General features: G+C 48.3%; 1 protein-coding gene across 1 annotated transcript; it reads left to right on the plus strand.

The window, feature by feature from the left end:
- Positions 1-584: 584 nt before the first annotated feature.
- On the plus strand, positions 585-20,788 carry LOC128710316 (protein hedgehog). The gene is made up of 3 exons (XM_053805367.1): positions 585-1,229; positions 15,169-15,430; positions 20,136-20,788. Exons 1-3 carry the CDS (start codon positions 585-587, stop codon positions 20,786-20,788), a joined length of 1,560 nt encoding a protein of 519 aa, XP_053661342.1.
- The last annotated feature ends 6,253 nt before the right edge of the window (positions 20,789-27,041 follow it).

The raw sequence follows: 27,041 nt of genomic DNA on the forward strand, positions 1-27,041 counted from the left end.
CGGGTGTGATCGTGCGGCAGAATAGAGTGTTCGGTTGTTGTATGCGCGGTGCGCGGCAGTAGTCACTTGCGACAAGCGTGGAGTTACAATTGTTAATCCTAATTCCCGCGGCCTGTGCATCCGCCGGGGAACACACGCGCAGGTGCGCCTCGTACGCCGGTGATAGAATCTCAGTGAAGCGAGCCAACGAAGCAGCTTCCAATGCCACACCGGTAATCCGGAAGATCCGCTGATGCGCTGGGCATCGAGTGCAATTCAGGCTGCAATTTGCATAACCCGCCCCAGTGTGAGCGAGTGCGCGATAAGAAGGTAATCGTTATTAGCAAACCCAATGCCCGGTTCAGGGTGTGTCACCGGAGTCACTAGTGCCCGTGGTTTAGGGTGTGTATCGGTCATCTGAATAGGTGGCTCGCGCAGCACATCTCCGCGTTTGAAGCGCACGGTGGGTGCGATTGTGCGTGCGAAGAAATTGCAGGGTGCAGTGCGTACTGTGTGCGAGGGGTTTGTGTGGTTGCCGAAAGGTTAAGTGGCGTGGCTTTAACGTTCCGTGTGCCGGCTGCCCGTCGGCCCTCGCGAATAGCTGAATGCACCGTAAGAGTGTGGCGAGGTCGCTGCCGTCCGCGTCACGCGTGGCGTGGTCTCCGTCCGCCCGGGCGTGCAATCTGTGCAGTGACAACCGAATGGGTAGCTGGAGACAAGTGCCGGTCGTCGCCAGCGTACCAGCGACACCCGATCCCGTGCCCGAAATGCAATCAACAGGCCCGCTCTGTCCGCTGCCCGGACATCCGTACGATGTGGAGGCGGCCAGTGTGCCGGTAGTGTCGGCCCGTTGCGCAGGGTATGTGCGACCGTGCCCGGGTGTTGTGGACCGTGCCGCAGTGAACGAGTGTCGTGCGGTCGGTGCGCTACGGTGTATCGCAAGCGTCACACCGCAGCGAAACAGGACGATGGTGTGGATAGTGGTGGTACTGTTAACGCTCGTCCAGCTGACGGCCGGCTGTGGGCCGGGCCGTGGGATCGGGGGTCCACGCCGGACCCGGAAGTTGACACCGCTGGTGTTTAAGCAGCACGTGCCGAACGTGAGCGAAAATTCGGTGTTCGCGTCCGGCTTGCAGGAGGGCCCGATCTCGCGCAACGACAGCAAGTTCCGGAGCCTCGAGACAAACTACAACAAGGACATCATCTTCAAGGACGAGGAAGGTACCGGGGCGGACCGTGTTATGACGCAGGTGAGTGGACGGTAATGGGCATTCCAGCAGGACACGGGAAGGTCGCACGCGTCCCGGCGGCTCACTACCCGATCCTTCTGCTTTCAGGGCCGAGCAGACATCGTAAACATGTACCATCTCTCCATAAACTTCTGTATTTATCGTTTTACGGCGAGCGGTCCCTGGGGAAATGGACTGCGTCGACGGGTGGTGTGCTGGATGACACCAAGGCCGAATGTCCCTCTGGATGTTCCTTCACACCAACGCTTCACCGTGTAAACACCGGCAAAACAAACTCACCAAGCAAAATATGCAACACGAGCATTGCAACGTTTGTTATCGGCAAATCGCATGTAAACGCAACGCTGGTTTGATAAAAGTACATGGTCGACCTCAATCTTTTACACTGCCACACATTCACCGCACAGCCTTGACGTTAGTGATCCTCGGGGCGCTACTACCCTCCCCCCCACCTAAATTCCACCATTTTCCTGCAAGCAACGAAAATAAAAGTCGCTACAGAACCGTATCGTGAATGCGACAGCACCTACTAATCGGTATGCAATGTCGGGGAATTACCTTTATCGGTGTGAGTTCCCCCCCTGTTTTTTTTTTGTACACTGTACCTAGGCCCTAATCTTATCGCAACCCCGGGCAGCTGGTAGCGCTTCATATCGGCCGGATTAAGTGAACCTGTTCTATTCCGATCGATCGCAAAACCCAAACGTTGTACGATTACGTCGCATTGCGATGTGTGTCACCTGTACCGGTGCTGGGTGAGTCTCGAAATTTATGACCTCCGGGGAGGCTCGTGCGATAACGGCTAAGCGCGCTAAGCTAATCATCACCACTGGATGGGTTGCAGTGATTTGAAGAATGGGATGGACCCGGATGTGCTAATGGTTTAGTCTATTTTCGGGGGTGCGATACTGCAATCGTTTGATGATGTTTTTTTTTTAATTTTTCCATCGGAATTACCAAGCGATTTAAGCGTTCTTTATCGGAAGATCTTTAAGAAAAATTGTGAGAATTTGGATGGTGTTTTAACATTTTGTTGAAGTTCGTTGTTAAAACATGTCGAACATTCATCAACTCCAATAGAATTTGAGAATCAGAATATGAGGATGAGAATAGAACTCCCAATTCATCATGGAGTCGCCAGCAACTCCAAAAAGGAAACATACTGGCAACAATTACTGATCGAGAAGTTTTAGCTTGCAACAAATCAGAGAGCGACATTAGCACAAACCTCTGGTTTGTATCACTTACTGACAGTGCTGTTTAGCACATTTTCTAAGCAAACTTCTACTGCTTAATCCACTGCTTGCCGCGTAGCTTTAATAAGAAAAAATCGCTTCCGTCGTACGATTCATTGTCTGAATGAGCACCACGGAGTTTTTTTGCTGTCTTACTGTAGACTGCTGATGTCTCATCGATTCCGGCGCAAATTCCATGCGCCGGTCCCACGATCGCACGAGAATCTGGATCTTCTCAACGGCGACAATCGCGTACGATTGTTTATACTTCCCTTGCCCCACCCGGTCACGCTCACCCACTGCCCAGCAGCCGTTGTGTTGCGAATCGGGCAAGCATCCGCTCGAAACCGCTGTCATAATGCGCATCGTTCGAAGTAATGTAAATAAATTATTAAAATTCAATTAAAGTGCCACAGGGCCGGCTCGTTTGCCGTGCGGTACATTAGGCTAAAGCGATTTTGTGCTTTTATTTTTTTTCTGGTTTTTGTTTTGCTTTTGGGGCACTCGGTATTCGCTTCCCATACCACCGTTCGATCGGTACGGTTCGAATGCGGTACAAACATTGGAACCCCCAGCAGTGGAACCCCGTGCCAAGTTTGCGTGCCAAGCGATATCGAAAATCACACCTTGCATTTGCCGCACGATGATCGTCATCCATCCCATCGCAGCCGTTTTCACACCACAGAATATCGGGCGCGTTTGTGCTTCGTGCTCGTGCTCTTAAGCTGGTTAAACAAACGCGTTCCACCTTCCAGCCCGAAGGAAATTACAGCCATTCGATCGATTGCATGGGATTTGAATACACCCCCCGGGGGGATAGGGGACGGAGGATATATTGTGCTTTTTTGGGGTCGCCTTTGTTTTCACACCCGCGAAAACAACAACAAAAAAAAATAGATTTCACGCACCAAACGTAAGCACACACGCGCGGAGAAAGCACACCAGTTGGAAACTGTTTAATCACACTGAACAAAATTAAATAGCTGCTTCTTCAGTATTTCGGTGTTTACCGCTTTTAGTTGAATGTCCAATACGTCACATGTCCCGTATCGGGTCGGATTCTTTACACAGGGGCGGTTCGTGGGGAAAAGGCAGCGAAGGCAACTGGGGGTAAAGAAAAGCTTTTAAGGCACACGCACACGCGGTATGCGCTGGAAGTTTGTAGTGTGTGCCGAAGGAAAACAAAAACCTTCCGTACCACGACGGACCGACTCGGACGCGGACTGACTCACGTAGAAGAAAACGGATTGCAGTCGGAACGGCGAGTTCAGCGGCAGTTATGAAATGACCACAGAATGGGACAGTGAAATTACCATAAACGTACGATCGGATCGCACTTTGGAACGGATCGGAGTAGCCGCTAGAGCTTACCCTGCCTTTGCGGCCCATTCTAATGGAACAAGGGAGCACGCGAGTCCGCGGCGTTACGGTTTCAAGTCACACGACCGAAGGGTAATGTACCAGGGCGGGTGTGGCGTGCGGGTGAGGAAAAACACTTGTAGCGAATGTTGTTAACAAGCGTTTGTCAAACATGACCGGGTTGGACACTGATGATGGGGTGCCAAGTGCGGTAAGTGGAAGGAAAGGGCAAGTGGATCTCGTTACCAATTTGTTGATCCACTGAACGGACACAGTATTTGACATGAGTAATTACAAAACAAAAATCTTCCCCGGTCACCCCACCGGACAGGGGGCGGCAAAGAAAGCAAGAAACGGAATACCCGCTATTGTAAGCAAACGATCAACAGATTGTGTCCGATACTGAAGGGGTACTCGAGTGGATAAAAACTGAGGACACTGTAAGAATAGGGGGGGGAGGGGGTGGGGAGGGGTTGGTGGGAGTCTCAGTGGTATTGGGACATAAATCTGGTTCAGAACGTAAATATTTAACTGTCGCTTTTGACAGCTGTACGATGATGTCCAATATTTGTGCACGGTGTACTAATAAACTCACCTCCCCCCCCCCCCTCCCCTTCTCCCCCTCTCTCTTTCTCTTCCTACTCGTTGTTGTAATTGAATTAAAAAAGGGTTCTTAAAGAGAAGAAGCGAAATAACGATCGATCACGCCGCTATCGCGTAAAGAATGAACGTGGCCGCGGTGTTACTTTGTTTCAGCCAGGGCTAGCGAGTGTGTGTGTGTTATTTATTTCACAGATTCATGTTTGGTTGATATTTTCCCGAACCGGGTGCAGATAGGAGGGGGGAGGGAGATTTCTTCTCTTCGCACATCAGCTGCCGTTGCCTTTGTCGCACGCGAGTCGATAGTTTTGACACTTGTTCGTTAGGGCGACCGGGCGAACGATTCGTTACGGCAGTGCCGCCAGAAGACGATGCCGGGTGCCGCCTGGTCGTGACCCGGTTTGCGGTGCCTTTGCGATTTATTAGCGCTATTAGAATCAGAACGCCGCGACAGATCCCCGATCTGTTCGGGACGGCGAAAGTTGGCAGGACGTACCGGTCCGCTTTGCTGCCCGCCAGCCAGGTGTGATTCTGCGTCGTACCGGCTTGATGAATTGACGTTAGCAAACAACGACAAAGGAAAGATTTATGCGGTCCCATCTTCGATGCCCTTTCGCGCGGGGTGCTGTAAATCATCGCTCGATACCTCTTCCAGGATCTCGGATTAGACATCAATCGCATTCCGCCTGTTTTTATTTTTTGGGTTTGGCCCTCCCCCCTCCCCCAAATCGCGACGGCCACCCATGGGGACTTTTGGCAATTGTTTGACCTGGTTTTAATGTGCCATCATCATTAGCATCCGATCGGTTGGGGTGAGCACCAATAGCGACTAGAGCTAGCAAAATAGCACCATTCGACGTGGGCCAGGTGGAAAATAGAGCAGCCCGGTAAATGCCGCATGGTTTATGATCGATTTACGACCCCGGTTGGGGTTTTTCGATCAGCGCTGAGTTATGGTGAGGAAATAGAAAGAAAAGGTGGGAGGGAAGGGAGGATGGGCGGGCGGATTGGGTGGTGCCACCCCACAGTTCCAAGATGTTTTTCCGCTCGATTGTTTATACCGGACACAGGCCTATCGGTATTTCGACCCATGGCCCAATCGTCCAATTTCCAATCAATTATGGAATTTATATGACACACACACACTCCCCCAATACTCCCGGTTGGCCATAATTTCGCCACCCCACCACAGGGGTTACGGTTAGCTACAACAGGCCAGCGGAACGACGGATGGAAGCGATTTTTCGATGAAGTTTGAATGTTTATGGCGGCGAATTGCGCACCACCGCATGTGTGTGTGTGCGTGTATGTGTGTTTGCATTTGGCGATCGAGCAGCTGTAAAGCAATAAGCGAAGGGAATTAGTTAAAACGGTTGTAAAGTCGGAGCTTTTTTGTGGGGGAAGTTGGTGTATACGCTGGCCAAGAAGTAGGTAAATCAGGTACCCGGGTTGCCTTCCGAAGCAGTATAACAGATTGCCCCCGGAATAGCTCCCTATGCTCGGCACCATATCAAACGCATACTTACACACACACACACACACACACACACACACGTACGCACAAAGACACATTGGGGGCGCATTTACAAGGCGCTAATTAGCGACCGAGTGCGATCGGAGAGCCAAACATCAGCAACAGAAACAGACGGCGATTCCGATTGCGAGTAGCGCCAAACAAAGAAACTTTGTCCGAACTTTTTCAAACGATTTTCGGCCACACCACGTTACCCTTTTACACCACTCTCTTCCACTACACTCATCCTTCCTCCCTTCCCCCTCCGCTCCTTTTGCCATACAAGATCAATTGCATCTCATCAAAGCCAGCGAACAAATAGTTGCCTGGGCTGTTGAACGCTTTTGGACCGTTTGGGCCCGCTAAAGACTACAAACACCGCTGAACGATAATGAGGGCACAATAAAATACAACCATCAGTGCAGCAGTGAGTGAAAAGCTCGGGAAACCGCAACACGATAAAGGAGAAAACAAACGTCCCATAAAACGATAAACGCAAACCGTGGTGGGTTTGTTCGCTGCTCGCCAGTAAAAGGTTTCCCGGTTTATGGTGGCGTTGAATATTATGGTGGCCCGGTCGGTTGAAGCAACACGATTAAAAGTCAATCAATTGTTTATAATTGTGGAGCGGTGTGTATAAGAGTTAGTTCTCATTTTCTTCTTCTGTTTACTGCTGGTGGCATTGGTTCGCGTGTTTGTTTCGGCAATGGTTTTGGAGCACTGCCGAAGTGAGTGCCCTTTCCGACGCTTGCAGTTTTTACTTTTGTTTGAAGGCCAACAGTGTGAAATGTGACGATAAAAACTATTTCACGAAGGGTAGAATGTACTCAGCTGTGCTGTAACTAGTGTAACTGGCATTTAGACCGCCAGGGTCGGGTGAAGAGGTGGGCTACGGTTTATTTTTAGCAACTAAAACAATGGGCACTTGCAACGATTCGCGAAGCACGGGAAAGCAATTTGCTACATGTTTAGCGTGTCTCGAACATCTCCAGCTTGCCTGTGGAGCGGATCGTTTACCCACAGGTACTGCCAACTCATCGTTTGCGGTAGACGATCTGCACAGCTACAAGCACAAAACGTACGGAAATCTCATCTACACAGTCGCGCCAAAGCGCAAAGCAACACGAAAGAGACGGAAAAAGGACGAAAATGGCGCAGATAGAGCAAAGCCGAAGGTAGACCAACCGACTGAAGCGTATCAGCAGTGAGCGATCGCCTTGGTTTTGACGATGGAACGAAAATGCCATGTTCGCGAGCAGTGGAAAATCCTGCCCCAAAAAGGACAACCCGATCGTGCCAGTGGTGTGGGGTGAGGAAGGGGGGGTTAGGAACGTCGGTGTGCGTACGGGATGTGGTGTGGGAATGGGCCACAGACGAACCGATCGTGCCCCTGTGAAGAAGATGAACGATCGACTCGCAACGATTAAGGTTGCTGGAGTTTGCAGGGTTCGTCGCCTGTTATCGCGGGATCGTGCAGGCAGAAGATCGTTTGCGAAGGTAGACGAGTGTCCGTGCTCCGTGCAATGGTGTGAAACAAAGCAACCACGCTGTTACACCAAACTGGTTGCAGAGCACACAGCAGTAACAACTGCCGGCAACAAATCGATCGTACGTATCGATATCGTCCGGGGTAAGTTATGATCCGCGTTGGAACCAGCGTGGAATTACCATGATTTGGGGGTTTCGTATTGTTACACTTTTTGTTCGAGTGAGATGGGCAGAAGGTTTGCGACTCTTTCACCTTCCCAACTGCCCAACATTACCCAGGTTCATCATGGGTGAATTTGGAATGGTAAAATAACAAAAAAAAAACAAAACGGAAAAACAAAACACAAATCATTTTGTTTGGTGTATGTTTTTTTTTGGTTTTGCCTGCGAATCCGTTAGAGAGGATGTGAAAAAAAGAAACCCCAAAATCGTCCGTTATCCACCACCATGGTTAAATCACCACTCAATTAGCATAAGCAGCATAGCGAATCGTGTCGGTTACCGATCCTCCTTTACGATCGGCGCAAGTTTTGCGCGATCATACCTCCTTTGGGCGAGCAGAAAAAGCATCGCGCGAAACATTTATTGAAGTGACAGTAAGCTCACGTAATGTCGTGTGCAGCCCATGTGACACATGTTAGTACTGGGTGGTGAACATCTACCACCCATTTTTCCACGCCACCCATCCCGGGTTCGTCGTCTGCCTGCCAAGGTGAAGTTTATTGCCTGCGGCTGCGAATTAAAAGCAACGGGAATTTACAAGCAGCTCACTTCCACCCGGTCTACTGTGGTAGTGCACATTAACGGGATCTGGTGCCCCCTTCTGGTCGGAGGCATAATCAGCAGCTTTAAAAGCGGATAAGCGTTCGCGCCGTTTTGGCCAGTACCGTCCGCACGCCGAGCCGAATGTGCGCCACACAGTCATTTGCTTCGTTGTCTCATAAATAAGGCTTAAATTGAACCAGGGCCGGGGGTTGTGGCACAACAACCTGTGCCGTGCCACCGATGCTGTGCCACTTGTGCCAAACACCTCTGACCGACACGAACGAACGGACGAGGTGGACCGATCGTGGGGTGTGCGCATGTCTGGAACGTGTTTCATCTTCGCACTGACCGTTGGCCACTGTTTTGGGGCACCGTGGTGGCTACATTCATCAGCTTCAACCGTGCTCAATGCTGCAAGCGAAAGGCAAAAATTGTACACTACATTGTGGGCAAATTGTTGATGGTAAATGAAATATTTTTACTGTTGTTGTGACAGAAATTTTGACACATCGGCGGCAAAGGGGCGCGAGAGGCTGAGCAACAAAAGCCTCACAAAAGCCGTTCAGCCCGAAGTCCCGGCACGAATTCGTCCCTGTCCGTTCGTTAACCTTGTTGGGCCTTTTTGTTTCGGTGTGTTGTGTGCCCCCGAAAACTACCTTCACGAAAGGATTTATTACAATCCAAAATTGATTTCGCCGGAAAGGTTTACGGTTCCGTGCAGGCGTACCGCATGTGGGCAAAGCCAAAAAACCGCAGGAATTTGTCGCATTCCTCGCCGACCTGTCGAACCGGGCTCACCGTTTTTTTCTTTTCTTTTTGTTGCTTTTTCCCTGCCGCTGAGGAAGATATCCAGCCACTAAGCCAAAAACGTGGCGTTGGGTGTGGTGTGAGGTCGCGAGAAGCGGAAAATCGGCATCGATCCGGTATCGATATCGATCCTCGCTCGGTGAGGTCAAATATCCTATTACATCCTCCGGATACTGATCCACTCGAACACACACTCTCTTTCGATCTCTATCTCTCTCCCTCTCTTCCCTTCGGTTCGATTCTACTCGCAGTCGCAAACTTTGCGTACTCGCATCTTCACACACGCAACTTCTAAGGATTCCGAGGAAGCTACTAACCTGCCTCAAAGGAGAGAGCATTCAAAAAAAAAAAACCCGAGTACAGTTCGCCCACAATACGGGAGGTCCTGACGGGTACCACCGATCAATCCACCGATCATCAGCTTCATCAGCAGCAGCATCATCCGGTTGCCGTACTGTGATTGAAATTCGATCCCATCGGCAACCCTACACGACTATTTCCCCTGGGAGGTTTGGTTCTTCCTGCGCGATTGTAATCTTTCGATACAGCCGTTAGCAGAAGGTCAGATGATTAACTCCGATTCTGGGTGCCGTACACAGCAAAAAAGAACCCACCCCCCTCTTGTAGAGTCTTCAAATTGCGTATACCGCGTATTATATAAGATTACATTTTAATCATAATTTTTCAATCTTGTCACTTGCCACTCGTCTGCCTCGTGGGTTTTATCCAATCGGTGGCCATAGAATGTCAACCGGGAAAAAGGGAAAAGCAACAAAAAAAAAAACACCATTTGCACCATTAATCAACATACGTACAAATGGTACTCGGGGACCCGTCAGGGTATGGTCCCGGTCAGGTTCTTCAGGCGGAGTTCGTGTGACATCGTTTAACCTTCTTGCGATCGGTATCGCACATTGTGCAATAATATATGCAGACCGTACCGCTCACACGAAGCAGGTTGCACCAGAGACCACAAGAAAAAAAAGGCTCGTGTCGTTTGAATCCCCTAAAGTGGTACCGCTTAAGCTCTTTACCTCCTCGACACGATGTACATTTTAGTGCACACACCGGCGACACACGCGTACTTGCGTACAGAGGATACCACCAGCAGATCCATATACACCCCTTCTCCCCCGTACCACATCATTCGTTCCCTTCGGCCACACCAACCCTCGCCGAATCTCTGGCTGAACTTGAAATGACAAACTAAGTGAGCAATATTAATGCGCTGTAATTTAATACTTATCTCTTTTTAATTCTTCGCCTTTTCACCCTTTTTGTCCCTCCCGACCGCGTGGCCCGCCGTGCTCGCCGCTTGTGTCTCACCGGCTAAGGGATGCTTTAATGAAAAGAATGGGACACAAAACCCACCCGTGGGCCACGCATCTCGTGGGATGAGGCGGGCTTTGTACGGCCTGTTTCCGCCGTTTTCGCCCGCGGTACCCGGAGCTGACAAATGGGGCCGGCCTTTGGGAAGCAACCGGAGCGCGCGTCCATTTATCATTCGTGCCGATGTTTTCTGGAGTTGAATCGCAAACCACTCGCCTTTACCCGAAGCGAAGCCGTGTCATTTAAGTCGTAGGAATTTGTCGCACACGCTGTTGTTGCCTGACGCTTAAACGTTTTGATTGCGTTGGGCGGTTGGTTCCGTGTCGGACGGCGAGAGCTACCTCAGCAGCAGGAGGATACAATACATCTGGACAGGAATGGACGGGCGGGGGTCCCACCATTTACGGTGGCCGGAGATCGTGCCGGAACGATTAAACGCAAACGCAGGCACGAGAGAATTCGGAGCTGACGAAATATTTTGACATGGAGTGTGACACTCGGCGTCGGTGTCGAAGGTTTATGATTGCTGCTGCCGGGGGTTGAAGAATGGAGTGGTGTATAAATCGAAGCATTAGGCAGACCGCTGAGCGGGATCGAACTCGAGCAGGCTTATCGTAGCCGTAGCCGTACCAAATAAGCTACCGATTAGTCGGATTGGTTTGTACGGTTTTTTTTCTGTGTTCTTCTGTTGAGTGGAGTTGAGTCGAGCGCAGAATGGGAGTTTTAAAAGGAGTGGGCTCCTTTCCCACCGTACTGCTGGAATGCTTTCGGAGCGTAAAGTAAATCATGTGCTCACGTCGTTTGCCTACACCGGCGGTGGGAAGCTACCGTTTGTATGGCCGGCCTGTTGACAAACAACCCAACTCGGTAACAAAAGCCTCTTTCACGCACACCGCCCAAGCGCCACGCCAACACGAAACGACGTCCGTTCCAGGACACAATGGGCACAATGGTTAGAATGGGAGCTCCTTTCGGGACGGGAAAATGCTCGCGCATCTTGCTGGCGCTAATTGACATCGCAAATGGTACCGCGCGGGACCCCGGGGGACTTTGGTGGCGGGAAAGACTCCACAAACATAATTAGGCGAGTGAAGAACATTATCGCCACTTCGGTAGCTTGTTTTGGCCGCACCCTGGGAGAGCTTTTCCGGCTCGTACAAACAAAGTCGCGCTACAAAAGGGAGAAGGGGGGAATTAACAAACGAGTGTAAATTTCCTTTTCCCATTAGCGCACGGTTTCTGTGCTGTCCTGTGAAAGCAAACGGGTTACAAAGCGTACTTTAATAAATGTTTACACTCGCTTCCTGGGAACCATATTGACCGTGTGGCTGTGGGAATTACAGTTGGAGTGGGCTTCCGTGTGTGTGTGTGTTTTGTTATAATCTTTTGATAATTTTAAATCTATCTCAAGGGAAATGGTGACGCGTCCGTTCGATTTGTGCTACACGCTGGAGATCATTTTTCACCAGTTGTTGCAAATTTCCTTTCACCTACAGGGCAGGGCGTAGTAAATCTGCCGAAAATGAATTGCAAGCAGGAAAACGAAACAGGAAAAGAAACGATCAGCAACCACAAAATCAACAAAAAAAAAAAACGTAAAACCCAATTCCCGGAACTCCCGCAGCTCGGTGGTCAAGGTTAGGGTAAAACCGTTTCGCAACAGACAGACAGCGGACGGCAAAAGCTGTCAAAGTCAGTCAACTGCAGTTAATCGATATTGCCGGCCAGAATTTGTCCACATCGGATCAAACAAACAAACACACACACACCGAAGCAACCATCCGTCACGGGCTTTCCCGGTGTGATGTTCAAGGCCCTTCGGGAGCAAACAGCAAGAAGAAAAAAAGGAACAAACGGTGTCCCTTCGGTGTCCTTCGGTGTTTGCCGGTTGTGGAATGGGTAGAAACATCCAAATATTTAGACGCCGTGGCAAATTGGTCACCCAGCTAACACTGGTCAGGGACGGATCCGCTCGGCAAAAGGGGATTGGGTAAGTCGATTTGGGAATCGATTCGTCTCCGGTAGCGCTTAAAACAAACACCCCGGCCCACAGCGGGCCAACGAGGCCAGCAAATGGGAGGAAAAGAATGTTGGTGAAGTTGAAAACTACAAAACCCATTCTCCTTGGCGGCCGTGGCCAATGCGCTCTTCGGGATATTCCGAGAAACCGAGGCCCGGGTTCCCGGGAACCGGCCAAACGAAGCGCAACGAAGCCAGCCGGTAAGGAAACGGTGTGCATGCGGGGCAAGATGAAGCAGCGTTTGGATCCGCAGTGTGCAGTCGAAAAACGGCATCCAATTACGGTGTGCGTTTGGTCTGTTTTTTTTTATTTTACTTTGGTTTATAGCCGGAATGCGCAAGATCTCGGCAAGCAGACCGGGAGGAGGTCCGTAGTCTGACAAGCATGACACCATTTAGCCACCCTAATATGACATCTGTGACGAAAAGTTTAGATACGATTAAGGGCGGCAATGGAAAACAAACCCATACGCATGCGATCGGGTAAGAGCGCTTGTGAAGATGATCATCCAAAGAAAGGATAAGGAAGGAACGGAAAATAAAGCAGCAGCAGCAACAGCACCAATGCAGGATGAGAGCCCGGAATGGTTGGCCTGCCTGATCGCCGTAAATACACACCAACATAAATTTTAATTTAGCGTTCCAAAACGGACCGATTTCTCTCATTTTTCCATTCGCAAATGGAAAGATGGAGCTTTCCGATTGGATGCCACGATCGTTCTAGGTTGCAACCGACCAGCCGACGTTTTGGCTATCTTTTGCACAGTGAAAGCAAAACGGCTTGCAGCTTTCGAAGGAAGAAATTCCCCTTTCGTCCACGCAAAATGGCGGCACTGGAATTGCACACGCTAATGCGATTAATCAATGAGGTAACGTTTTGATTGGGAAGTTTAATCGTCTTTTAGAACGAATGAGGCGCTACAGTTACAGAGTTCACAATCGGTTCTGGGAAGCAAATGATTCACCTAGTATGCGGCTCAAATATGTGGAAATAGCTTCGTCGGTAGAAAGAACAACACACAAGCGACGAACCTCGAAAAAGCACCATACGGAGCACATTCTACATTTTGTTTTCTCTTGGAATGGAACTCCGGGACGAGTCATCGGTGTTTTAGGGGTTTTTTTCTTCACTTCGATTTCCAAACCCCGTCTAGCATCTGCTGCCAAGCGGTGCCCGAAACACGCGTTTGTTGCTTTGGCCCTAGCTGGTGACTAACGGTGGATTCACCTGTCCCTATTCCACGTTCAGGTTCCACGGCCGGCAAACCGTAGCACCAATCTTTCGAGCACCGAAATGCGTTCGGACCAGGCGCGCCTTGTACGGGGTACGATCGGTTTTGTTGGTTTATATATATATATATTTTTTTTTAACGATCAGCTTTAAGCCACGCCTTTCAGCGCCCCGGGTACGCCGGTGGAGCCATCTTGAATACGCAGCCGAAGGAAAAAAAAATCCGCGTTGAGAAAAACGCTCGGAAGAGATGCTTCTTGCTCGTAAAAGGAAGTGATCCGTGGTCGGTTCGGTGTTTTGTGTGATTGTGCTTAAAACTTTTTAAATGATTCTACAACGGCGTAAATCATCTACAACCAGAAAATCTGTGTTCCTCTGTATGAAACTGTTCAATTTTCTACCTAACCAAACCGAAAAGCACATCATCCTACAGCCGTGCAGCCATTTTTCTTCTGCCTTGCTACTTTGTCTCAAGACCGGTGATGCGTTTTACTTTCCAAGACCGTTGCGAAATAAGCTCCCATTTCGCGGTGGCCCTTTAAACGGTTTCATTTACCATTATCGTTGCTTGATGGAAGCTGAAACAATTTCATTTCGCCTTTCACCACTCGGGCCCACACCCGAACCCGTCCACCCGCGGTGCATCCTAACCTTTACTATGTAACGCAAGCACACCGCCAGCTGCCAACTGCAACTGGTTTTGCGGAGGTGAAATCGATCCTCACCCGTGATGGAAGTCCAAAGTAATCATCATCATCCGCATCACCTTCATCATCACCACCATCATGCACGTGTGTGTGTGTGCGTTGGAAACCCACCATGGTAAAGGTGAAGAAAATTACATACCACCATCGTACCACGGCACACACGATCGGCATGTTGACGATCAGTTTTGATGCTGGAAGATTAATTTTTATTTTTATCACTACACGCACCTCATTAATCAGCTTCGGGTGCGGCGAAAGGCAAATGCAAATGAGAGGCATTTGTTGTTTTTTTTTCCCTCTCTCGATCGATGGCCACTGCACATTCGCACCTCTTCGCGCCTCTTGCCATCTCACACACGCGTTACGCACGTACAGGAAAAGCGCACGGTAAACGGGTTCCATGGTTATGATGGGTTGCGATAAAAAAAAGCAGTGAGATAACTAGCTTTCTGTGCGCACTCGTAAGGTCCCTCCTCTGGAGGACCTGAAAACCACACACCGAACAGATCAAAAGGGGCACCTGAGGTTGGTGTGCGTAGCGGGGGTCTGATATCAATTTGTGTCGAAGCTAGTCATTCGTCTTCTGCTTCTAGTCCACTCCGTTATCAATGGCGGTGTATTGTCGGTTTTCGCCGTCCGGCTCGCCGCGCTAGAGCAACTTTCGCCACGCTCCTTTTGTTGTTTTGCTTGTTAGCTATTGGCAGGATGTGTGCAGTTTCGTATGTGGCACCCGGGTGAAGCCGTAGTTGTTTATGGGTATTGGCTTGTTGACAAATAATTAGCATCATTACGGGGATAATTTAATTAGCGTATCACCACCATACTAACGTGTTACTTCACTCACTCCCTTTTTCTCCCTCTACCGATTTCCGTTCCTCATCGCTAGCGCTGCAAGGAAAAGCTCAACATACTGGCCGTCTCGGTGATGAACCAGTGGCCCGGTCTACGGCTGATGGTGACCGAGGGCTGGGACGAGGATCATATGCATGCGCCCGAATCCCTGCACTACGAAGGTCGCGCCGTCGACATCATGACGTCGGACAAGGATCGGTCGAAGATCGGCATGCTGGCACGGCTTGCCGTCGAGGCTGGGTTTGACTGGGTGTTCTACGAGAGCCGCAATCACATCCACTGTTCCGTTAAATCAGGTGAGTTTCACGGTTTTATTCCACCCTTCCTCGTCCGGCAAAACTGGATACAAGAATCGCTACACCGGATCCGTCCTTCACGGACACAGCGGATCAACCTTCCACCACCGATCAGTACGATCAGTTTCAGCCACCAAAAGAACGAAGAAAACGAAAAAAATCCAACCCAGAATAGAAATTAAGTCGGATGTTTTGTAGCTTTGAAATCCGATCGGAAGCCTCTCTCGCTCTGTCTTGCACTACCCGACGGCGCCCCTCATTCAAGTGGTATCATCTTTCGATGGTTTTCGGAGGAGCCTTGTCCTTTCGGGCCGATTCGAACATCAACCGTTGCGGGATTATATTCCCGAATTTCCCGCGCGCAAGCTGTCAGAGTCGAAAGTTTTTACACGCTACACGCAAAAAAAAATAAACCCCCCGACTGAACCAAGTCCCGGCAGCGATGGGATTGGGTAGGAAGACAAAAACCACACTCATACGCGCACAGGCGTCCATCATCCGGACTGCTGCTCATTTGCTCGCGGGCATACAATCACCATTGGCGAAGCAGAAAGGAGAAATTCCGAGGCCCGGTAATTGAGTTTACGCCGAAAGCGTCAGCTTTCGCAGCAGCTTCGACAGCTTCGCCGTGTAACCTGTAGTTTGCGCACGCACTCCTCGCGCAAGCGCCCGAATTTCCTTGCCCAGCTCCCGAATGGCATGGCAAGAGATCCTGCCTTTCATGCATGGCCGTGCCGGGTTTTGCTTCTGGGCCGCAGAACACACTCGAATGTCTTTTTTTTGTTATGGATGCAAATCGGTGTCCCGTTTACGCCCCGTGTTCGAACGACGGGATCCCAAAAAATAACCCCGCAGGGGTGGAGACGGTGGCACGGGGAAGCAGTGATGGCGAAAAATGGAAATATGTGTGGCACAACCAGAAGAAGACGGTAACGGTAAGGAAGATGGCTAACGAGCAGCTTGTTAATTCTCGTTCATCTTTCGGCCTCGATTCGCGGCCATTTCCTTTCGGTGATCATATCAGCATCTTGTTAAAGCCGTGCTTCTAGCGAGGTGTTTTCTTCGTTTTTGGGTACACCCCCCCCCCCCCCCCCTTTACCAACACCCCCTCCCACCCCTGGGGGCGGACAGGTTCAGCCGATCGTAAGTATCGATCGTTACATTCGTGACCTTCTAGTCGTGTGGTGTTGCGCCTAAAAGTTGCTGCCCGCAAGCTGAACAACCCCTGCTTCCTTTAGATTTTGTTTTTAATTTATCTTTAACACTCTGGGTGGGTTTTAATTAACGAGCCTTTTTACACACAAAATAACCCGAACATGCGTACACTGGCTGTAAAATCGATAACAAGTGAAAGCAAACCATGTAAAAAGGTTTTCGTGTGTCCTGTGTGTTTAATTTTCTTCCAATGGCCAAGTAAACCTTCAGAAAACGGTTAAGCTCATGTAAATGTTTGTTTCCCTCTTTCTTTGATTGCTGGCATGGTTTTTGTGCAGCGAGCCGGAAAAGCCACCCGAACCGTTCGTTTCGAGTGCTTCACGGTGAACAGGGAACGGCAACGGGCTCTACCTGTCAAAGCCAACTTGCTCGAGTGGCCCAAAGTCAGTGCCTCCTCGGCTAAGCGGCCCTCGGTTAACCCTTCGCAGGATAATCTCCAAACCCTAGCGGCTAATCAATGCATGCCGGTTCCAACATTGGTTCCCGCTGTTACCCGATCGTGCTTCGAGCCCGGGGAGGGAAAAATTAATTTTCTAATGATATTATCCTGCTTTGCCGGCGAAAAGCCGACCGGCAGCCGAAGGTTCGGTACGGTGCTTTACGGCAGGATTATTTGCTTAGCACTCACGCGCTAGTTGCCCGAACCATCGGATGGGGTTTCGTTTCTTCGTTGAGTGTGCTTTCGATGCCGTTCCGGGCTGTTGTTGGTTCAGGATTTGTTCAGGTGTTTCCGATCGCAAAACCTTCCGAGGACCTTGGTACTTGTCGGATTGGGGGAAAAAATGGCAAATATTATTGTTGCACTCACGGGTGATGTTTGTAGCTGTATTTGACTGTCTTAATGTTTCTGGGAAAAATGGTGAAACATGCACACTCATGATGGGTGGTTTTGAATGTACTTAATAGCACGTTGTGGTATTTTGTGTCTTTTTATCTAAAATTGTTTAAAATTCTTTCTCTTTTTGAGCTACTGTTACTGTACGCCTACATCAAACTCTTTCATTTGAAATGGTCAAAAATTCTAAATACAATTGCACAAAAATATTACACTGTAATTGGCCACACAAATCTTCTCTTAAATCACATTGGATGATGGTTTTCTCCCAACAAATAGCCACCCTTTGGGGGTCGGATTCCACATCCGATGCTGCTGCATCGGGGAGCCAGACGTATCCCCGTTCAAACGTATCACAACACCACAATACCTGCTGCTCGGCAAACGAAAGACTTCAATGCGAACGGAATCGAACAAGCGGGAAACCTCTTAAATACCTGTGGCTACCGCTAGAGTTTCTCTTATCGGGTGGCTTTGTGTGTGTGTATCTGTTTTACGTACCTCCCATACGTGTGTTGTATCACATTCATATCGAACAGTGAGTCGAACACATTCCGGCAATGCGCACGAAACGATACGTTGCGGGTACGGGTCGGCCTCGGTATCGTGTGACAGCCGTCACCAACCGTCCGGCGGTTACGCGTCCCACCACGTTTGTTTATGGTTAAGCGCTGTCGGAGTTTACAATTTCCACGGCGTTCCGAGCCGTCTGTCAGTTTGGTTCTTTATGCCATCATTTATCTGTTTTTAATAACGAGATAATGGTTGCGACACACACAGCACCAACAAAAGCAAACATACAAGCGACATACGATTAGCCTGGCGGTCGTCAGCGATCCTTCACCAGTTTTTCACCGCGTAAGATGATCGTCCCATTTCGGGCAGAACCTTTCGGGGGCCTCCACTCCAGCACGATGAGAACCCTCTCGATCAAATGTCGGCCTATCGCTTTCCCCACCCACCTTCTCCACCCTCCCAAGAGAAGAAAACATTAAACGGTTGAGAAACAAATCCGAACGAGCACTGCACCGACCCAATGTAAATAAACACTCGAACCGTGACAGTTCACACGCGACGGCTTTCGCCGGTGCCGGTCCAATGTTTTCGTTTTACACAGCGGACAGCGGATCGGGGAACTGTAACTGGACCGAACGCACTGAGCTAAACAGTGTTTGGCGCAGGCCAGTGTCGCGAATTGCGCTCTCACGGTATCGAAATCAAATTAATTTCAACCGGCCAACACGGCGGAGGAAGGAGAAAAGATTTATCTACCAGCCCAAACCGATCGATCCGTTTGGCCGGGCAGTGCGCTGAAATTGATGAGGCCTGCCAGCGTGACAAGCGAAGGAACTCGGTGGGTCTCATCAATCAGGGCCCGCGTACGCGTACCGAACGCGGTCCGGCGTTTGACAAATGAGACTTTTTGAAGCGCAAAATTGATGTGATCTCAAAGCGCGTTTCGGAGGCTATCGTCCATCCGTCCCGATCGGTTGGTGCTGTCGCTGTTGGTGTTTGTGTGGATGGCTGCAGCTAGCCATCAATGCAATTAAAAATGATTAAAACCCTTCGCGCATTACGAAATAATTGGGCTCACTCACTACACTGACGGAAGAGGTTGCAGAGCTTTTCGTGGTTTTGGGTTAGCAGGTTTTAATGCAAAATCAACATTCGCTTACCTTCAACAGAACCATTCGCGTCCAATGCAAGCCCGTTAACCGCGTGCAGTTTTACAATGTAACATCTCCCGCCGCCACAACCGAGCAACATAATGGGCAAACATCTTCGCCAAAAATAAACCTTCAGTCCACCATTTTCCCGCACGCTTGAAGGTTTTTTTCTTTTCGCTCGACAAAGAAAACGCAACATAACAAACGGGAAGATCCAAACGCAAGAGATCGAACCGCGCGGGGCCACAAAACTAACTAGGTTGTGTACGCCATCCTAAGCACGTTCCTTTTTTGGGTTCGGAAGACGGACGGCCGGCTGGATGCGATTCTTCGCCGCCATTGATCGCCCCGTCCGTTTACGGCCACGGCCGATCGTCTTAACAACCACCGCAACAATGGCCGCAAAAAGGGTCCCCGGTTTTGGGATCGTTTCGGCCCATGGCGAGACGGACGGGAACGGTGATTCGGTGATCGCGCGTTGTACGCGGTCTGGGAACCGTTTTAATTTCCCGACCTCCGTTTTCACCCTCTTTCACCTTCCCGCTTCGACCGGCCGAATGGATGCCGCAAGGGGTGCGTTTCAATGTGCGAAAGCAAGATGAAAGGCAATGCCACAGCCGAATGCCGAGCGTTCGAGTTGGTCCAGAATGAGCGATTCTCTTTTCTTTATGTTTTTTTATTTTGTTTTTTTTTGGTGTAATAAATCAATAGATAGTAAATATGTTAACCACAGCATGGCGCCGCCGTGGTACGGCAAATGTGCGTGCGTCTGCGTGTGTGTACGTGAGGATGTTTAAGATTGTTTTTTTTTGTTTAGCTTCTCGTGTTTCTTCTGCTCGAAATGCACCAACAAGCTTGATTTTCGGAACTTTTGTACTCTTTCCCAACCCGTCACGGGCTCCGTATTTTTTCGATGCCTTATTTCTAAAAAGAAACATTAATTTGGTTCCATTTTACTAACCACATGCCATTTCGTGCTCTTCTCCAGATTCCTCCCAGTCCAGCCATACGAGCGGTTGCTTTACGGGCGATAGCACCGTCCTGACGGAGGCCGGCATCCATCGGAAGCTGAGCGAGCTGCGTATCGGCGAGCGTGTGCAGGCGTTCGATGCAACCGGCCGCACCGTCTTCAGCGAGGTGCTCATGTTCATGGACCGGGACACACACCAGCGGCGCGAGTTTGTCACGATCGAGGCGGACGGTGGCGCGCTGCTGAAGGTAACGCACGCCCATCTGGTGATGGTGTGGCGCCGGGCACGGTCCGACACGCGGTACGTCTTTGCCGATCGGGTGCGCGAGGGCGACCACATACTGGTGCACGTGGACGGTACGCTCGAGCCGCGACTGGTGCGCCGAATATCGGCCACCCTCGGCGTGGGTGTGTATGCGCCCCTCACGAGCGAAGGTACGATCGTGGTCGATTCGATAGCGGCGTCCTGCTATGCGCTCATCGACAGCCAGACGATCGCGCATCTCAGCTTTCTGCCGTACCGGTTCGCGGAGAAGGTGTGGGCCCTGTTCGAGCGGAGTAGCACCAGCGACGGTCTCAGCTTGCCGCGCCACGAAGGCATCCACTGGTACGCCAAATCGTTGTACACCGTCAAAGACTATCTGATCCCGTCGAACTGGCTGTACCACTGAGCGGGCCCGTGCGCGATCAACCGGGAAAACCTCTGTAAAAAGTGTACATTAGCATCAGACCAGCAGCCAGCAGCTCCCAGCAGTCGGGGCGGGACAAACAATCTAAATTATTTATGCTTCAAACTCGACCCAAAACGACCCCAATATGGCCCTCCATTCAACTGTACAGCACACACACACACACGCAGGATGATTCCAACCCTGGCCGCCCAGGCAACCGGGGGACGATTCGGAAGCGATCCTTCGTGAGTAGGCTATAAGCGCCACCTGCCTAGCAAATCTTGTGCGAATGTTTGTGAAACGCTCCACACGGATTCCATGTTTTGTTCTGTTCTGTTCTGTTCTGTTTTGCATCGTCGATCGGGTATGGCGAGCGGGCGAATGATGGCAGGGTGAGGAAAAACGAACAATGGATCAGGCAAGCGTCCTTAAGCGCCCGCCCGAGAAGGACGAGCTGTTTTTAGTAGTTAGTAAGTAGTAGAAGACACAAAAAAGACAAAGAAAAGCGACCCGTGACGGTTTGCAAAAGAAGGCGTTTGCAAAACCGTGTAGAGTGTAATTTAGCTCGTTTAGTTGTAGCGGATAGTTTAAGCAAACGGCGAAGACGAAAAGAAGGGGGCAAAAAATGCCAACAGCCAAGTACAGTGCGCAGAGTATTAGGGGCGTAATTTATTACCTTTATCTTATAACTATGTGTAAACTATGTATATCATCCATGCGACGCCATTTGCCGATAGCAGTGTATAAAATGGTGAACAGGTCAATGAAAAACCCCACACAAAAAGGGGGGAAACCTACCCCCACCCGGTTGGACGGTGGACTATTGTTAACTTATTGTCAGCTTACTTATTCGTTTCGGTTGCAAATTTTACTAGTGAGCTAGGTGTGTGTGCGTCACACTTGTTCTCATGCGTGACAGTGAGGTTGGTGTGAGTGTTTTTTGGTTGTTGTATGTGTTGCGAACTATTTTCTTGCCTTAAATGTTCCGTTTAAGCCATGAAAGGTGAAATAAGCACAAAAGGAGAACACAAAACAATGAGACGAGGATTACTTAAGGAAATATGTGTAAAAAAACAAAACGGCGAAAAGCTACAAAATAGAATGCGAACGAATTATTTATTAACTAAGTGCGAACAGCGACTAAACAGGTGTGAAATGAATCGGCTCGAAATTGACGTTGACGTGTTTGCAATTACAGCAAGATCCTCGTACACGCTATAAGTAATGAGTGGACAACCGTAAGCAAACCAGAACCCGTGATATCTAATATTAGAAACTCTCTAAATCTTACTCTTTATCGTCTGATTTGTTTGTTTGTTTTTTTTTTTTTAATTTGGAGCTGCTGGACACTAGAGCTTTGCGAAAATATGAAAAAGTGATCTTTACCGCTTCCAGTTTGCCAACAGAAACGACCACTAATGCTGTGTGTTGAAACTAAATGCAACAAGTCTAACAACGGTAGGAAGCAAGCTAAACAAAAGCAGTTGCGCGAGTTGCGAGAAGGAAAAGAAACAACAACAAAAACACAAAGCCAGGCAGTGAATGTCTGTGGTAGTCACGTTTGCGCTAGCCTTGCACTAGCAGACCGAGTAGCAGATGGGTTTTGCGTGGGCACATTTTAACAGTGAAAAGAATTTAAGGAATGAAATAAAAACGAAAAGCTGCTGTAAATAGTAACAACATAGTAATACTGTATGCTTGTGTGTTTTTTGTGCAACATCCGAATGTATTCGCATTGAACAAATATCACGGAAATTGTTATTACTGCAGTTACAGTGCTTTTCACTTGACTCATGAAAAATTTCACTACGGTTGGTGTCTATGCTTGAAATATTTCATCGAGCGTTTCACTGGAAATGATTGAAACGTTTCAATAGAAACAATAATTGTTCGCACGCTGGAGAAAAACAGAGATTGTGCTGGGTCTTTCATCAATCAACACTAGAACATCAAGTCCAACCCTTTTTTACTGGTATTTGATTAACTGTTGGGGTCGATCAAATGTAGTACAAACAGGAAAAATAATGAAAATATAATCCAGCTTTTCGTCCGGTACTTTGGACAAGACATATGTTTACAAGTGCCTTGGACATTCCTGGCGCAGGACACCAACACTCTCGTCAGCTTAGAGGTGAACAGATCCTGTGAAGAAGTAGAAACAACTATGAGCTATATAAACTGTTCGTCGAAGAAGACATTATGACAGTGCCAAAGGTGGAAAATATATGTTGCCAGAGGCATCTGACGAAGATGCTGGATTGGAAGGAAGGTACTCGCTAGCGACCCCCGTTCGGCACAAATTTTAAGGAGTACAACGAGTTTGTTAAGCAAAATTGCCAGAGGGTGGATGGACCCGGCAACGAAGGAAAGCAGTTCCCTGGAGATTTGGATTAATGACCTGCCAATGTCAGCACGACGTGTTAAATTTTGAAAGGGCTAAACATAAAGCAAACTGGTCTCTAAGGAATTGTAAATAAATAAACAAATACTTGGTAGTTCTAGTTTGAAAAGAAAACATAACAACGAATGTATTTTTTAGTTAGAACGGTCATGCCGTACCGACTTGTCTTACCACGTGCCCGGTTAATCAGTCTTAGCTTCGGGAGAACTGTCCATATGGAATTTTGGATCGATCATGTCGTGTGAAAATCGGCGATGCTACCAATACACAACCGATTCCACATTCAAATTGTAATGTTAAAATTTAATAAATAATAAAATTAAATCCATATCAATTTATTTTATCAGATGGGCCTAATAGAGATATGGCGCTGCATGTGCTGGTTGTAACAAAAAAAAATCCATCACATAACCGAAACCCATCTAGTGATATTGCAACTCGTTCATGACATAATAAAACATATTTCCGAGACCCTCGTAAAACGCTTTGCATTGCAGATATTGCATATCCAACGAGATCTAATGGCAAATTAATGAATATCACAATGTGCTACCACTGCGTAAATGATTAATTATTGTGAAAAAGATACTGAAACTGTCGATAAACATGACACTTAAGACATTCTTCCCAAAACTATTAAATCCATTTACACGCCGCTTACGAAGGCCGTGCGCGATGCCGTCACCATGAAACTGATAGCCACATAAAGTTATACTGTTTTGCTGTTGTCTACCACATTTTTGCCCGTTTCATTTCCGATGCTGAGTATCTACTCTAGGTGGTATTTTTTCCCCTTTATTTTATGTGTTTTTGGTACAAAAATGATGAATGCCTTCACGAATGATATTTCATCCGCGGAGGGTGAAAGACCATAATAGACGATCCATCGTATCTTGTTACGATTTTTTTTGGGACAATATTTCTACACTTTATCATCTTTACTTCACGCGTTGACAATTAAGAAGAAATAAAAAAATTGAATATTATTTAAAACCATCTCAATACACCAATTAAGTATATTGCATCCTACTTCGGCTTAATGTTTCCATCTACAGCGAAGCATTTGCCACATTAAATCCCTTTAATGCTCCTCCCAAAAAAGACATCGCCGTCAACTTGTTGGTCGGCGCTAAACCAATTGTTTACATTTGCCGGCATTAAAGACCATTGTCGACGATTAAACTGTTTTTATGGGCGTTTGCTTGGGTTTCTCCGTTCGGACTCGGACACTCTGGCGACTCTTGCGAAACAATGCAAGTGCAAGGAGTGACATGGCCAGTAAATTATGGCGCGAAACTGAAGCAACAGCCAGTCCACGCATTGAAGGCAATATATTCGGAGCGTATATATATTGAGGGTAAACGAAATACTAGTCCGCTGAGAGTAAATTGAGAAAGTGCGAGAAGAGCGAGCTCTCCGATGGTCTTTTGGATGTAGTGATGGACAGAACGTGTATTTCCATGGGTAGCGCGATCTATTTCTTATTCGACGGAATTAAAAGGATTTCTTTTTACTTTAATTTATTTGGACGATACGAGTTATGTTCTTTCAAAAAGCTTAATTTTAGTTTTTAATAATTTTTTTTTATTTCCATTTCAAGAATTTATTTAATCATTTTTTTTTTAATTTACTAAATTAAATATTTTATAACTAATTATTTAATTCGTAATAAATTCATTAATGTATTAATAATTAAATTAATTAATTTCTTTATCTATGTTTACTTATTTGTTATCCGGTTACTGGTAACTCTCTTAACAGTTTGTATCGATCTGGTACCAACGGTTACACAGCAACACTTTGCCCACATTAATTTCCACATCGATATTTCGTGATATTGCTAATCCAATCGATGAAAAACGTCTGTCGCTTATTTGCGATTCTTCTATTATTTAGCTTACAGCGAGTAAATCGCACATACGGCATATTCCCACTTCGAACCAGCCATCACTACGACCGCACGCAATAATGTGAGTAATCATGCACACAAGAAGAAGAGAGTCTCTCTTCGGTACGATGTTGTTGATGGTTCTCGTCGCTACCAGATGAAGTCAGTATTCGTTTGGCAGTCTTCCGAATCAGTTCGTCACGAGCAGGACCATCGTCGGGTCATATGGAAGCGCGATAGTTCGTAGTGGCCGTCGTCCAATGAAAAGTGTCCCAAGCAACAAGTAGCATGCGCTAACCTCGTGCGATAGTTACACCGATAGCAGTGGAAAACACATTTAATGTCTGCACCTTTCTGCGAATGGATTAAATGCAGCGTGTACCGCGCAAGGGATTGGCATTGACCGGGGAAAATGGTCCCGTTTGCGAATACCAGTGATATCATCAAGTGAATTAGTTGCGAAACGGTTTAAAACCGCCGGGTGGCAAATCACTCCCACGTCCATTCCACAAAACGCTGCAAAGTGCAGGTTCGATGTGTTTGCGCGCCGTTTGGTGAATCTCGGGTTCGTGGAAGCAAAGCGGGAAGCGAAGTCTTTTCGACAAAGTACAAAGTGGTTTTCGGGTCGGAAAATTCCTTCGCTAGCTCGATATATTTTGATTAATGGACCACCATTCAATAGCAGCCGGCAAAACTCATCACCGCGGTGACGTACTAGTAATGGGGGACTGGCGCTAGAAGACAACGGCAACAACGAGCCGAGAGGTTGGGCGCTGTGGAAGGTGGAATAATTTGGTAAGTAACGTGGCCTGTACGGTGCCCGCTCTCGAGTGCCGGTCGGATGGGCAACTCGACGGGAAAGAAGACAACGGCATCAGCCACGGAGTGGCGCCGTAATTGAAGTCAACTCCATTTTAAGTCATTTTTCGTCCCATTTCCACCACCCTCAGCTAAACGGTTTGGCACGGTGATGATGAACATTCATTACGATCGAACATGCGTTTCTAAAATTAACATTTTAAAATGGTGCAACCAGGGGAAACCCTCGTTGAACCGCTTGGACCAAGTGGGTGGAAAGACAAAGGTTAATAAACACATTATCATACCAACGATGCCATCAGGCGCTCGTGAGTTTGGAAATGTTTTGAAAGTTATCTTCAAGCCCAGCAACCGTACGTAAAAGACTGGGCGCCTCCATCAATTCGGTAGCAAGAAGCAAGCGCGTAATATTCTTCAAGCGCATCAAATGTATTACGTTGTTTGCTGGCAAGTGATTGACAGTGCAGATCCTTCTCCCTCCCTCCACCCCGCTTTCCTCCCCCATCGGTTCCAAATAATTTTGGAAGCTGTATTCCATGTCGTTGTCAATAAATGTTAATGCCTTTTGATGAACATGATATGAAAAGAACTACAAACGCCTAAATCATAGTAGGCTTTGGCAGCGTTTTGCTTCCTTCCGTTCGATTTCCAATAATAAACAATCAAACATCTTGCTTTCTTTTGTTTCACACTCGAAAACCAATTTTATGTGTGGCATTCAATTGAAATTTTTCGCCCATACATGCATATGCGTTACATGGTGGAATTTGATTAAATTTCGCCCTCCCACCCTTCCTGTGCAGGACAATTTTGCCATTTTTCTTCATCACATAGCGTTACGTGCGTGCGTGTGTGAATGTGCTTGTATTCCGGCCGCTTTCGATGGGTTCTCTCTACGAACATGCGTAAGATCGTGATAGACGAACCAGTCACGGTACGACAAAACGTTTCATTCCTACTGCTGCTGCTAGCTATACAAACGTCCCACCTGTGGGGTGATTTGATAAATTGCTCCGGCAAGCCCTCGCGGGAGGGCGTTAAAGACGGGCGTTAGGTTAGCTTCGCCGGGTAATCCAATCACGTTCCAAAGCTCTAAATTCCACCTGGAGCAGGTGGAGGTGGCTTTGCTAACAAAACGCTCCACC

The sequence above is a fragment of the Anopheles marshallii genome, chromosome 2 (genome assembly GCF_943734725.1).
Source record: "Anopheles marshallii chromosome 2, idAnoMarsDA_429_01, whole genome shotgun sequence".
NCBI lineage: Eukaryota > Metazoa > Arthropoda > Insecta > Diptera > Culicidae > Anopheles > Anopheles marshallii.